This window comes from Salvelinus alpinus, chromosome 30 (genome assembly GCF_045679555.1).
Source record: "Salvelinus alpinus chromosome 30, SLU_Salpinus.1, whole genome shotgun sequence".
NCBI classification, from domain to species: Eukaryota; Metazoa; Chordata; class Actinopteri; order Salmoniformes; family Salmonidae; genus Salvelinus; species Salvelinus alpinus.
The window spans coordinates 33,361,862-33,376,789 of record NC_092115.1 but is presented as its reverse complement, the minus strand read 5'-3'; the positions used below and the strand labels follow the sequence as shown (position 1 = coordinate 33,376,789).

At 40.8% G+C, this 14,928-nt stretch overlaps 1 protein-coding gene across 5 annotated transcripts in view; it reads right to left on the bottom strand.

The window, feature by feature from the left end:
• Positions 1–14,928, bottom strand: part of LOC139560229 (arf-GAP with GTPase, ANK repeat and PH domain-containing protein 3-like) — a 227,662-nt gene that overhangs the window by 122,408 nt on the left and 90,326 nt on the right. For all 5 annotated transcript variants that reach the window (XM_071376805.1, XM_071376808.1, XM_071376807.1 and 2 more), the window contains exon 2: positions 1,116–1,174. In XM_071376805.1, coding sequence (XP_071232906.1) covers positions 1,116–1,174 — 59 coding nt within the window. The remainder of the gene's footprint in view (positions 1–1,115; positions 1,175–14,928) is intronic.

The window sequence follows — 14,928 nt, the reverse complement described above, 5'->3', positions numbered from 1 at the left end:
TAGAACTGTAAAGCTTTGTAACCTGCTGGGTTGTAAGCCCATCATTAATAAGGCTGCTTTATGAGCATAGTTCAGGCAGATGAAAGCAGAGCGGGCATTGTGTGTAAACTCCACTAGAGACTTTTTTTTAAGGATCAGTCTGTGGGTTCATTATCAAAGTCCAGGTTTGAATACAATGTTTTTCATGCAAAGTTTTGGGAAGCCCGTACTACACAGTATCAGCTCATGTCCCCCATGAGTGCAATAGCCTACATGTTGGAACGATAACATTTGTCCATGCTTTTGGGAAACATAACTCATATGAATGAACTACTTCTGTCCAATACTGCCATATGGAACTGTGGAAGCAATTGAAGTTCTGTCCCTTCTCTGACAGCAGTCCTTGTCTTTTTCTTGCTGAGTTCAGCATCAGTTCACTTACCCTCTGAAGTGTGTGGCGCTAATGAACACCTTCTACTATATAAAAGACAATGAGCTCTATCAAATTCTCCCTGTTTAGAAAGCATGTTCTTCATAAAAGTTCCCCCATCTGATTTGTGTCTGATTCCCATAGATCTTTCTGATGTGATGCACGACACTAACCAATTCATAGAAGTCCAAAATACTATGAATACTACTACAGTATTTACCACCAGAACGGTGGAATGAGGCTTTGTGGTAATATCCCTATTGATTATGTGCGTGAAGCATTCCTTTCCTCAAGTGAGGACGTGAGCAGCGGGTGTGTGTGTGTGTGTGTTTGGCAGTGGTAAGAACTGTTGTGCTAGCGGCTGGATCAGACCCAGGAAGTGTCATTCGTCTAGCCCAAAACCGTCACTCATCTCTTAGTCTGCTGCAAGCCACTCTACGCTCCGCGTCACCATGCCAACGCAAAAAAAAAACGCATCATTAAAAATCCCCCACAATCTCGTTTGGTGCCAGGGAATATTCCAGCCAATTTCTGTACTCTACACTCTCTCTCATGCAGAATGAGAGGAAATGTTTTTGACATGCATAGAGCATGCACTGGCATTGACGTTTAAATCAATCCAATGCTAATGCTGAACTTATCTTCCTCTTGCAATGTCAATGTCAGCCGATTAACACGGGCTGAAGTTATGATGGATACTACTCACCACTTTGAGCTCTGGCACTGATCGACTCAATGTCCATTCTTGGCTGTTGACGAAAGAGTCTGGAAGAGAAAAAGATGGAGAACAAACCGCATTTAGTTAAGGTTACTGAAGGGTAAAGCAGGGTGTTGATTCCCGATCACTGTTTCGTGTCATCACCAGTTTATTTCAATGTGTTCTGTTGAACCAGAGAAAAACATGCTCTGCTCTCCCTCTTGACTCTTTGTCCTGACAATGCTTGTTGTTTGATGTTTGTTTACATTGCACCGAACATGTACTGTCTGTGGCTTGAAGGGAAGTGGTGCAATCGTGGTTTAAAAAGAGCCCTCTGGCGCACGCAGGCACGAGCAAGCAAGAACGCACACAGCTAATTCAATTTAATAGCGAGAGAAAACCAGACTTGTTCCTCCATTAATGGCAACACATATGGAAGGGACATTTGACTGGAAAAATCACCATTTAAAAACTAAGTCTAGAAAACCATTCAAGAGAACAATTACAAACTGTGCGAAAGTCAGTAGCATTGTTCAGGACATAACCAAATACACAGAGAACTTCTCCCTCAGGACATTAGAGTAAAAGAGTGTCAGGATCTGTCACAACTGTTTGACAAAATACCCCCTTCCTGTTTCTGGTCGCAGACCCTCTATTCCAAGCTAGCGACCCCCATGGAGATACCATCAACAACAGAGAAAGGTGGTGCCGGTGCAGACACACTGTCTCCAGGCAACAAGGTGGGACCCAGTGTCTACACCAGGACAATTGAAGACCTACAACACCAAAGAAGGCAGCGTCATTTAAGTGCACGTTTGGTGCAGCAACAATGTTTTCTCGTCTTGCTCAAAGCAAACAAAGAACATTAATCATCCAGAACAATCATGCAGAAAAATGTATTGGGGATAAACCAATGTTTCGATGACTGGAAAATATACAGTTGAGATTGAAATCATTTAAACAGCCTACAAATAGGGTTTTCAAACTATTTCATAATATCTGGAGAATAAAAAAAAAAAAAAAAACTTTGTTAATTATTTAAAAATTTGTACACCTTTTTTTATTTTTTAAATCTATTCGTAAATGTTGTAGTTTAGACTCTAATTTACATCATTCTAAGGTTTTTGTGTTGTGCCCAGCATCGGTTGAGACGCAACATTTGTATTTGTATTTATTATGGATCCCCATTAGCTGCTGCCTTCTTCCTGGGGTCCAGCAACATTAAAGCAGTTACACAATTTTAAAAACATTACAATATATATATTTGTTTTATTTTAACCTTTATATATTTAACTAATTCTTATTTACAATGACGGCCTACCCCGGCTGACGCTGGGCCAATCTAGCACTGAGATGCAGTGCCTTAGACCGCTGCGCCACTCGGGAGCCATTCACAACAGATATCACAACACATTAAGTGTGTGCCCTCAGGCCCATAATCTACTACCACATATCCACCACACAAAATCCATGTACACAGTACGTGTGTGTATAGTGCATATGTTATTGCGTGTGTGTATGCATGTGTCTGTGCCTATGTTTGTGTTGCTTCACAGTCCCCACTGTTCCATAAAGTGTGTTTTTATCTGTCTTTTAAATAAAATGTTACTGCTTGCATGAGTTACTCGATGTGGAATAGAGTTCCATGTAGTCATGGCTCTCTGTAGTACTGTGCGCCTCCCATAGTCTGTTCTGGACTTGGGGACTGTGAAGAGACCTCTTGTGGCATGTGTTGTGGGGTATGCATGGGTGTCCGAGCTGTGTGCCAGTAGTTTAGACAGACAGCTCAGTGCATTCAACATGTCAATACCTCTCATAAATACAAATAGTGATGAAGTCAATCTCTCCTCCACTTTGAGCCAGGAAAGATTGAAATGCATATTATTAATGTTAGCTCTCTGTGTACATCTAAGGGCCAGCCGTGCTGCCCTGTTCCCTCGTTGTGGTACCTGACCACACGACTGAACAGTAGTCCAGGTGCGACAAAACTAGGGCCTGTAGGACCTGGCTTGTTGATAGTGGTGTTAAGAAGGCAGAGCATCGCTTTATTATGGACAGACTTCTCCCCATCTTAGCTACTGTTGTATCAATATGTTTTGACCATGACAGTTTACAATCCAGGGTTACTCCAAGCAGTTTAGTCACCTCAGCAATTTAGTCACCTCAACTTACTCTTTAAAATATTTAGTTGAAGTTTAGGGTTTAGTGAATGATTTGTGCCAAATACAGTGCTTTTAGTTTTTGAAATATTTAGGACTAACTTATTCCTTTTCCATTCAGCTCTTTGTTAAGTGTTGCAGTCATTTCAGTCGCTGTAGTAGCTGACGTGTATAGTGTTGAGTCGTCCGTATACATAACTTTACTCAAATTCAGTGGCATGTTGTTAGTAAAGATTGAAAAAAGTAAGGGGCCTAAACAGCTGGACTGGAGAATTCCTGATTCTACCTGGATTATGTTAGAAAGTGTGTGCTCTCAAGCCTGGAGAGAAGCAAAAGTAATTCCACTACCTAAGAATATTAAAGCCCCATTTACTGGCTCAAATAGCCGACCAATCAGCCTGTTACAAACCCTTAGTAAACTTTTGGAAAAAATTGTTTTTGGCCAGATACAATCTTATTTTTACAGTAAACAAATTGACAACAGACTTTCAGCGTGCTTATAGGGAAGGACATTCAACAAGCACAGCACTTACACAAACGACTGATGATTGACTGAGATTGATAATAAATAAATTGTTTTGCTAGACTTCAGTGCGGATTCTGACATTATCGATCATAATCTGCTGCAGGAAAAGCATATGTGTTATGGCTTTACACCCCCTGCTATATTGTAGATAAAGAGTTACCTGTCTAGCATAACACAGAGGGTGTTTTTTAATGGAAGCCTATCTAGTAGGTTTAAATTGAAGATATGGCAAATAGGAGTGCTCTTGAATACAGGGTGGTTGTCATGTTTTTTCTGACAAATGTACTAAAATGGGAATAAAATAGACATTTCAACTTTCAAATGGTACCACAAAGATGGTTGGAGGTCCACACATCAGAGAATGTAGACTTGAATTGGAATATCTGTTGATTTAAATTATACTGTCAATCCTCCATAGGAAACCTATTAAGATCATAGAAATATAGATAATAGAATAGACATGACCATTTATGTTGACATTCAACGGTGTATAGACCAGCAGTCACCTTTGTGGTAGTAATTAGAAGTTACATTTCAATTAAATGTCAAGGTGTACTAGCTAAATTTCAGTGGTCAGAAGCGATATATAATTTATAGAATGGACTTTTCTATGATTAAAATGACACCCACCCTGTATTCGAGAGCATATTGTGTCACAACCGATGGAGGGCACAACACAAAAACCTCAGATGATGTGAAATAGGGTCTAAGCTACAACATAATTATTATGTGAATTTTCTGTCAAAAAGTGATTTAATTCAAATGGATCAACCCCTGAAAATAATTTCCTATTTACCCTTGAAAATAAGTACCCATTTATAGGCATCTAAGAAGTGAACTTTGCCATAAACAAAATGTTTCATTATTTGAAAGCGATTGTCCAATCCATAAGTAGTCGTGTAAGTTGAGAATAAGGGCCTCTTACATGATAATTAAAACATTTGCAGGATGTAGGATCAATTGTTGAAGAACATTGATTTTGTGTTCCTCCAAGGCTAATCGAAGCCATTCCAAAACACCATTAGACTTCACTTGAACCCCTTTTTTCCAATTAAGAAAGTAAATAGTTTTGTTCACTAGATTCTTCCTTGACAAATGTAGTTTTAGAAGCAATAAGGTTGACTTAATACAGTGACAGTACTCCTTTATACAATAACAGGCCTCATTGTTATGGTTATTTCACTTCATTTCAAGGTTGAGGATTGCATCACCCGAGGTGGATTCAACCTGTGTTGCACTGAGTGGTTGTGAATAGCAGCCCTTGTGTTGCTAAGACCTCTCACTACCAGTTTGACTAACTTCTTGAACATGTTAGAACATGCTCTTCAAGGCCGATTTATACCCTATAGAGACGGACCATACGGAGCGTAGCGCAGTGTCGCAATATCGTTTTTCCTCACAAAAGGGGAGGCTCCTTGCAGTGCACTCCGACATTCAACATACTCCCGTGCCAAATGAAAATTGTAACTTGCTGTATCATTCCTTGCGTAGCCGTGGAGGCAGTGTTGTCTAGGCAATTGAGCTCGCTTGGTTCCTTGAATCTATAGGCTGATTCTGTTTGTAAGCTTATAAATGATATCAAAAAGTCAACCATTTATAATTTCCAGGGATGAAGACATGAATCTCATGGTATGGTAGGTATGCAAAATGGGTCAACTTTGAGCACCTTTATCTCCTGAATATTTTGGCATTCAGGTCCAAAAGGTCACTTTATGACCACTTCTTCCATGGGCAAACATGTAAGGAAAGTTTTGTTTAAATCAAAAGGTTTTCTGTCAAAAAGTGATTTAATTCAAATGGATCAACCCTTGAGAATAATTTCCTGTATTCAAGTACCTACTTATAGGCATCTAAGAAGTGCACTTTGCCATAAACAAAATGTTTCATTATTTGAAAGCGGTTGTCCAATCCATAAGTAGTCGTGTAAGTCGAGAATAAGGGCCTCTTACATGATAATTAAAACATTTGCAGGATGTAGGATCAATTGTTGAAGAACATTGATTTTGTGTTCCTCCAAGGCTAATCGAAGCCATTCCAAAACACCATTAGACTTCACTTGAACCCCTTTTTTCCAATTAAGAAGGTAAATCGTTTTTTTCCCACTAGATTCTTTCTTGACAAATGTCGTTTTAGAAGCAATAAGGTTGACTTAATACACTGACAATACTCCTGTATACAATAACAGGCCTCGTTGTTATGGTTATTTCACTTCATTTCAAGGTTGAGGATTGCATCACCCGAGGTGGATTCAACCTGTGTTGCACTGAGTGGTTGTGAATAGCAGCCCTTGTGTTGCTAAGACCTCTCACTACCAGTTTGACTAACTTCTTGAACATGTTAGAACATGCTCTTCAAGGCCGATTTATACCCTATAGAGACGGACCATACGGAGCGTAGCGCAGTGTCGCAATGTCGTTTTTCCTCACAAAAGGGGAGGCTCCTTGCAGTGCACGCCGACATTCAACACACTCCCGTGCCAAATTAAAATTGTAACTTGCCGTATCATTCCTTGCGTAGCCGTGGAGACAGTGTTGTCTAGGTAATGGAGCTCGCTTGGTTCCTTGAATCTATAGGCTGAATCAAATGATTCCAGGCTATTGGTAAAAACAAAAATATATATTTTTCTCCGCGACCAAAGCATGATGACATTCTATTTTTAGCTGATACGGGAGTGAATACATGCAAGTAGCATATCAAACTGGAATAACATTGTAGGTTACAACGGCAAGTATAAGAATATTTGCCGGGGCATATTATTGAATTATAAATGTGATTATTTCACATGGCGATGTGGGAAGCTAGTCTACAAAATCACTTCAACTTCAATATTACTGTTTTGGTTTAGCTTGGCATGAAATAAGAAGCCTATTTTGCATTGATAACCAAATATAATCTTAGCGACTTTTAAAACAATAAACCAAACAACATTGTAGCCTTATTAGAATTCCCCCAAAAAGTATTTTACTGATTGACTACCTAAAACAGCCCTAAACCATGTGCTTTTTCTTCCTGCGCATAAATGATGGTATTCTATTTTTAGCTGATATGGGTGTGAATACATTCCAGCAGCATATTAAACTGGGATGATGCTGTAGGTTACACTGGCAAGTAAATAATATTTGCTATTTGCATATTATTTAATGATAAATCGGATTATTTCACATGGGGGTGATGTGGGAAGCTAAAAGGATAGCTTGCCTGCTGTTTTTAGCCATTTCATTGAAATGAGCTAACAGTGGTGATGTTTTTAACATGATTCTTCTTTGCTTTTACCACAAATGGGAATAGAACAACAAGAAAATCTCTCTCTGCTATTGCCCCCTTGTGTATGTTGCTATTGGGGGGTCTAGGATCACATGGACCAGCGAGGGTATCATGTTACAGAAGGTGAGTGTTGTTCCAAAACAAATCGGACTACACCCCAAGAGCACGAACACGTAGATCTACGCACTAAAATGTGTGGAAAACTAGGCTCTGCAGTTCTGACACTCCGCTTGAGTGAGGGAGTGTTTTTCACAAGTGGTAGAGAGAAGTTTAAATGAGGTTGCCACTCATTTTGTCAAGATGACTTAATTTTTTAAAAACGATATAGACAAGAGGACGAATAAAAACACTGATTGGAGATATTTTATGCAACTCTTCAGAAACCTGTTACAAGAGCACTCTGACTTGAACAGCTTTGTTTCAAACTGCAACGGTAGATTCCACTTTTCTTGAATCTCTGAAAGAGAGAGGGCCAAACACACAAACGAAGACCCCAGAATTAGACAGGCTATCCAGTGGAATTAGGGGTCATCATACAAAAGGGTCTCTATAGGGTTGTTGACCACTTAGAGAGTTAGGACACTGGGGCGCCACACCAGAATGGAACATTATGTTATTACTGACCATAACACCACCACTCATTTTTAAAATAACTTTAAAAGGCATGAAACACAGAGGGCAGAAGAACAGAGGAGATATAGAAGACAAGTAGCAGTTATTCACTCAAAGCTTTACCTAGCTATCTTTTATAAAACCATGTGACACATTGTTTGTGCTACACACGTTACATATTAGGCCTATATGCTGTGGCTATCCAGATTGATGTAACATACAGGGTGGCAAAAACACTTGTCCTTAGCCCTTGCTCAAACAGCTAATAGAATGCATGTGTTTCCTCCATTAAAAATGAGCACCCCATCGCTACCCAGAATGCCTGTGGAAACAGAACAGAACGAGCCCCAACGTCAGTGATGCACTCTCCAGAGGACACCAGAGCCCTTGTTTGTGTGAGATGGAAAACTGCTACCGCTTGTTTGTCGTGTTTCTTTTTTACCTCACCGCCCATGTCCACTCTAATAAAAATTACTATTCAATCCGAGGGCAGTGAGGCACGATTAGTACCCCCCTAATTGAGTTCTGAAAACAGAGGGAAGGAAAATACCACTGTTTGAGTGTGTGCATGAGCGGGTGTGTAAGTGTGCATGTGTGTTTTGTGTGTGTGTGTGTGTGTTGTGTGTTGTCAGTGGGGAATGAGAGGGGAGGACAACTATGAGGTTTAAACCTCCATGCCGCTCTGAGGCCAAGATATTTTTTACCACCAGCTAGAAATTACAGAGTGTGAATTTAGCTTGGAATAAGTATTTTTACATCCTTCATTGGTAACCACATAGTGGGTTGTTACCCACTGCCATTGCCTCTGACTAGGCCTAGGGTATAATTACACTGAGCAGCAGCTCCATTGTCATAATTGTTCCTGAATCATATCCCTATCTTGTAACTGTTATGGCTCTGCAGCCCAATTCACAAAGCTGTCGACTCAATTCTGCTACATCCCTTATCTGTAGAGCTCTGTAAAGCTCTGAACAGCAGAATGTAATTTCACTCTAAGGGGATAGGTAAGTGACAAACATAATCACTAGTGATGCAGACAGAGAGGTGGATGAGGTGGATGCTTGCCGACCAATCTATCCCATTGTGGAGGGCTATAGCAAAGCTGTCTTAAGGGTCTCATCTAAGCTTTCTGTTGCTGAAGGCTTGGTATCAACCATTTCCTCTGAGCTAAATTGGACACCGGTGTTGATATGCATTCTCATTTAACCCGAGATAGACAAATTGGATTTTTGAGAGATCTTTTGTTCCTTGGGTTCAGTCTTAGCTGACTCGATTTAGTAGAATATGTAGCAATGAAAGTTAAATTGACGTATACGCTAACATTTTCTGTAACCCCAACCCCACGTTAACAACATACCATAAACATGGTTCTGCACAAAGGAGGGTTGTCCAACTCTCAATCAAATCAAAGTTTATTTGTCACATGCGCCGAATACAACAGGTGTAGACCTTACAGTGAAATGCTTACTTACAGGCCCTAACCAACAGAGCAAATTTAAGTAAAAAAATAGGTATTAGGTGAACAATAGATAAGAAATAAAAAACAATAGTAAAAAGACCGAAAAATAACAGTAGCGAGGCTATATGCAGTAGCGAGGCTATATGCAGTAGCGAGGCTATATGCAGTAGCGAGGCTATATGCAGTAGCGAGGCTATAACAGTAGCGAGGCTATATGCAGTAGCGAGGCTATATGCAGTAGCGAGGCTATATGCAGTAGCGAGGCTATATGCAGTAGCGAGGCTATAACAGTAGCGAGGCTATAACAGTAGCGAGGCTATATGCAGTAGCGAGGCTATATGCAGTAGCGAGGCTATATGCAGTAGCGAGGCTATAGCAGTAGCGAGGCTATAACAGTAGCGAATCTATATGCAGTAGCGAGGCTATAACAGTAGCGAGGCTATAACAGTAGCGAGGCTATATGCAGTAGCGAGGCTATAACAGTAGCGAGGCTATATGCAGTAGCGAGGCTATAACAGTAGCGAGGCTATATGCAGTAGCGAGGCTATATGCAGTAGCGAGGCTATAACAGTAGCGAGGCTATAACAGTAGCGAGGCTATATGCAGTAGCGAGGCTATAACAGTAGCGAGGCTATAACAGTAGCGAGGCTATAACAGTAGCGAGGCTATATGCAGTAGCGAGGCTATATGCAGTAGCGAGGCTATAACAGTAGCGAGGCTATAACAGTAGCGAGGCTATAACAGTAGCGAGGCTATATGCAGTAGCGAGGCTATATGCAGTAGCGAGGCTATAACAGTAGCGAGGCTATATGCAGTAGCGAGGCTATATGCAGTAGCGAGGGTATAACAGTAGCGAGGCTATATGCAGTAGCGAGGCTATATACAGTAGCGAGGCTATAACAGTAGCGAGGCTATAACAGTAGCGAGGCTATAACAGTAGCGAGGCTATATGCAGTAGCGAGGCTATAACAGTAGCGAGGCTATAACAGTAGCGAGGCTATAACAGTAGCGAGGCTATATGCAGTAGCGAGGCTATAACAGTAGCGAGGCTATAACAGTAGCGAGGCTATAACAGTAGCGAGGCTATATGCAGTAGCGAGGCTATATGCAGTAGCGAGGCTATATGCAGTAGCGAGGCTATATGCAGTAGCGAGGCTATAACCGTAGCGAGGCTATAACAGTAGCGATGCTATAACAGTAGCGATGCTATAACAGTAGCGATGCTATAACAGTAGCGAGGCTATAACAGTAGCGAGGCTATAACAGTAGCGAGGCTATATGCAGTAGCGAGGCTATATGCAGTAGCGAGGCTATATGCAGTAGCGAGGCTATAACAGTAGCAAGGCTATATGCAGTAGCGAGGCTATATACAGTAGCGAGGCTACATACAGACACCGGCTAGTTGGGCTAATTGAGGTAGTATGTACATGTAGGTATGGTTAAAGTGACTATGCATATATGATAAACAGAGAGTAGCGTAAAAGAGGGGTTGGCGGGTGGTGGGTGGCGGAACACAATGCAGATAGTCCGGGTACCCAATGTGCGGGGGCACCAGTTCGTCGGGCTAATTGAGGTAGTATGTACATGAATGTATAGTTAAAGTGACTATGCATATATGATAAACAGAGAGTAGCAGCAGCATAAAATAGGGGTTGGGGGGGGACACAATACAAATAGTCCGGGTAGCCATTTGATTACCTGTTCAATGCAAATAGCCTCAGGAACTCAACTTTGACCTGTGCACTGATACAGAAAGGCGTTCTTTAACCCCAGCATTTATCTCTATTGTGCAATTCTGTCATCGCCATAACATTAAAATGGCAATCAGCAGTTGAAAAAAGAACAATAACAAAGCATATTCACCGCCCCTGTTTTGGTAAAATGGTGAGGGATGGGGCTGGAGAAATGTAACCACTCTCAAATTCATAGACAGAGCTATGGATGCAAGGACTGACTATCCATGATAAAAGCAAGTATAGTTTTAGCCATGTTTTGAGGCTATATAGTGTTTGTTTACATTTACCATGTTTACAAACATTGGAGTAAGTTTATATTTTGTTTTACATATATTTTTATATTTTATACAAGTTTATATTTTGGGTTCTGATGGGGTACAACAGTGGAACTATGCTCCTGAGCCATTTCTAAGTTATATTCTTCAGGAATCAATGGGTACATATCATTCATTTATAAGTGCAAAAAAATTGATGTAGCAACTTCAGATTGGCCCTTTAAACACCCCTAACACATCATTTGGGAGTGGTCTCTCAGACTCCAGCATGTCAATGGGTTTTGATAACTTGATTCTGAGAAGCTATTTCCCCTGAGAGGTGAGTAGCAGCAGCATAGTTTGAGTCTCAAGCAGTCCTGGGGAGCAGAAAAATGTAGCTGGGGATCTGTGGTGGCAGCAGACGCTCAGATAAGGAGTCATATTCAAGTATTAACAGAGCCTCCATATCCCATCTCCTTCTCGACTGTCTCTGACTAACTCACTCCTCTCCCAGCAGGTGGGTTTGCATTATCACACTGTCAGGGCTGTTTTGCTTGGGAGTGACACATTCTGTTTGTCATAATGGTAAACCTAATCAGTAGTGAGGAGCATAGCTCAAAAAAGGTCTGCTGGGGGAATTAAATAAATCAGATACATCTTTCACACAACTCTGACAGAGAGTCTTCAGAGGCCAGATTCAAACTCAAGAATAGTAGACAGACAACATTTAGGGAAACAGAAATGCTTTTGGCCATCATTCACAATGGCTGAACATTTTGTATGAACAGAGACATCACTCCAGATTTATGTTGACGTTTTTCGTATTTGCAGGTCCCCAGGACATCAGGAGACACACCTAAAACCGTCCACAATGAGTGCCCAGAGTTGGGATTGAACCAATGATACAGTGCATTCGGAAAGTATTCAGACACCTTGACTTTTTCCCCAAAAAATTACGTTACAGCCTTATTCTAAAATGGATTAAATCATTTTCTTCCCTCATCAATCTACAAACAATACCCCATAATGACAAAGCAAAAACAGGTTTTTAGACGTTTTTGCACATTTATAAAACATATAAAACAGATGTATTTACATAAGTATTCAGACCCTTTGCTATGAGACTCAAAATTGAGCTCAGGTGCATCCTGATTTCATTGATCATCCTTGAGATGTTTCTACAACTTGATTTGTGTCCACCTGTGGTAAATTCAATTGATTGGACATGATTTGGAAAGGCACACACCTGTCTATATAAGGTCACAGTTGACAGAGCATGTCAGAGCAAAAACCATGCCATGAGGTCGAAGGAATTGTCCATTGAGTTCCGAGACAGGATTGAGTCGAGGCACAGATCTGGAGAAGGGCACCAAAAAAGTTCTGCAGCATTGAAGGTCACCAAGAACACACTGGCCTCCATCAAAAGATGAACGGAGCAAAGTACTGAGAGATCCTTGATGAAAACCTGCTCCAGAGTGCTCAGGACCTCAGATGGGCGAAGGTTCACCTTCCAACAGGACAACGACCCTAAGCACACAGCCTAGAAAACGCAGGAGTGGCTTCAGGATAAGTCTCTTAATGTCCTTGAGTGGCCCAGCCAGAGTCCGGACTTGAACTTGATCGAACATCTCTGGAGTGACCTAAAAATAGCTGTGCAGCGACGCCCCCCATCTAACCTGATAGAGCTTGAGAGGATCTGCAGAGAAGAATGGGAGAAACTCCCCAAATACAGGTGTGCTAAGCTTGTAGTGTCAAACCCAAGAAGACTCAAGGCTGTAATCACTGCCAAAGGTGCTTCAACAAAGTACAGAGTAAAGGGTCTGAATACTTATGTAAATGTGATGTATTTTTTTGTTTTTATTACATTTGCAAAAATGTCTAAAAACCTGTATTTGCTTTGACCTTATGGGGTACTGTGTGTGAATCGATGAGGGGAAAAAAACATTGAATCCATTTTAGAATAAGGCTGTAACGTAACAAAAATGTGGAAAAAGTCAAGGGGTATGAATACTTTCCGAATGCACTGTACATATAAACCCTGGATTTCTGATGCTATGTATTGGCCAGTGAGAGGCTTTGAAGCCACCGGTCGGCCATATTGGCACACCCCAGAAGGACCAGTCTTCCATAGATATTAATGGGATTCTACAGTATTTCAAATAAATGTTTCACGGACCAAATTACATTTATACTGATCAAAAATATAAATGCAACATGCAACAATTTCAAAGATTTTACTGAGTTACAGTTCATATATAAGGTAATCAGTCAATTGAAAAAAATGTGTTATGCCCTAATCTATGGATATCACATGACTGGGCAGGGGTGCAGCCATGGGTGGGAGCCAGGCCCATCCAATTAGAATGTGTTTTTTCCCACAAAAGGGCTTCATTACAAACAAAATACCCCTCAGCAGCCCCCCAACCCTCTCAGACGATCCCACAGGTGAAGAAGCCGTATGTGGAGGTCCTAGGCTGGAGTGGTTATACGTGGTCTGCGGTTGTAAGGCAAGTTGGGCGTACTGCCAAATTCTCTAAAACAACGTTGGAGGCAGCTTATGGTAGAGCAATTAACATTCAATTCTCTGGCAACAGCTTTGGTGGACATTCCTAAAGTCAGCATGCCAATTGCACGCTCCCTCAAAACTTGCTACGTCTGTGGCATTGTGTTGTGTGACAAAACTGCTAATTTTAAAGTGGCCTTCTATTGTCCCCAGCACAAGGTGCACCTGCGTAATTATCATGCTGTTTAATCAGCTTCTTGATATGCCACACCTGCCAGGTGGATGGATTATCTTGGCAAAGGAGAAATGCTCACTAACAGGCATGTAAACAAATTTGTGCACAACATGAGAGAAATACGCTTTTTGTACACAAAGAACATTTCTGAGATTTTTTAATTCAGCTCATGAAACATATTTTTGTTCAGTGTATTTACGTATTTTTTTTATATATATAGTGTGAACAGTCACATTAGAACTTTCAAAAAATTATACTTTAAGGAAAATGTTTTAATATATTTTTACGTTAACTCACATAATATAATTTAAAAGTATGCATTAAGGTGTCTGTAATAGAACAAATATAGCAAAAACAAATCTGGACATTAAAAAAAATGCATTTTTGCTTCCAAATAGTTTTACAAAGGTGGGGGAGTGCCAAGATGGAGGTGCTGTAGCTTCAAAACAGCGCCTCCTGTCTGTGATCTAGTGTATATATGAATCATTGGATTGAACTTGCAGTATATGGAGCAGGAGCTGGCTGATTAGACCGCTGCGCCATCTGTCCACAATGAGTTAGAAAGGCCAATCTTAATTAATGGCTAAACTTAACCGTGGAGTTGTTTTTCTGTTTTAACCCTATCCCAAACCTGAAATAGAAAAACTTTTCATGAATGAACTTCAGTTCGCTGTGGGATTAAAAATAATAAATGCCAGGGCATTCTTAAACGCTCCACAAACAATTTAATGGAGCTCTTAAAAGAGAGCAGTCGTGAGACGAACGAATAGAGACTGCACATTGACACACCGGAGACTTTGGACAAATCTCAATGAGTCATGTCAATTCTAGGCAAGATAAATGTACCACAGTGAACATTTTGCCAGCCTGACTAGACCTAAAAAACAATGACGTGTACGGCATGTCAGATTTGAGAAACAGCTAAACTTTTCTCTAGTCTCAGGGCAGCCTAGTCTAACGCACATCGTGTGTTTGATGGAGCAGGCCTGGGTTCAATTACTATTTGAAATCTTCCAAATACGTTAAGCATTTGTTTGAGTGTCAGGTAGGCGGGGTTCACACTTTTTTTTAGAT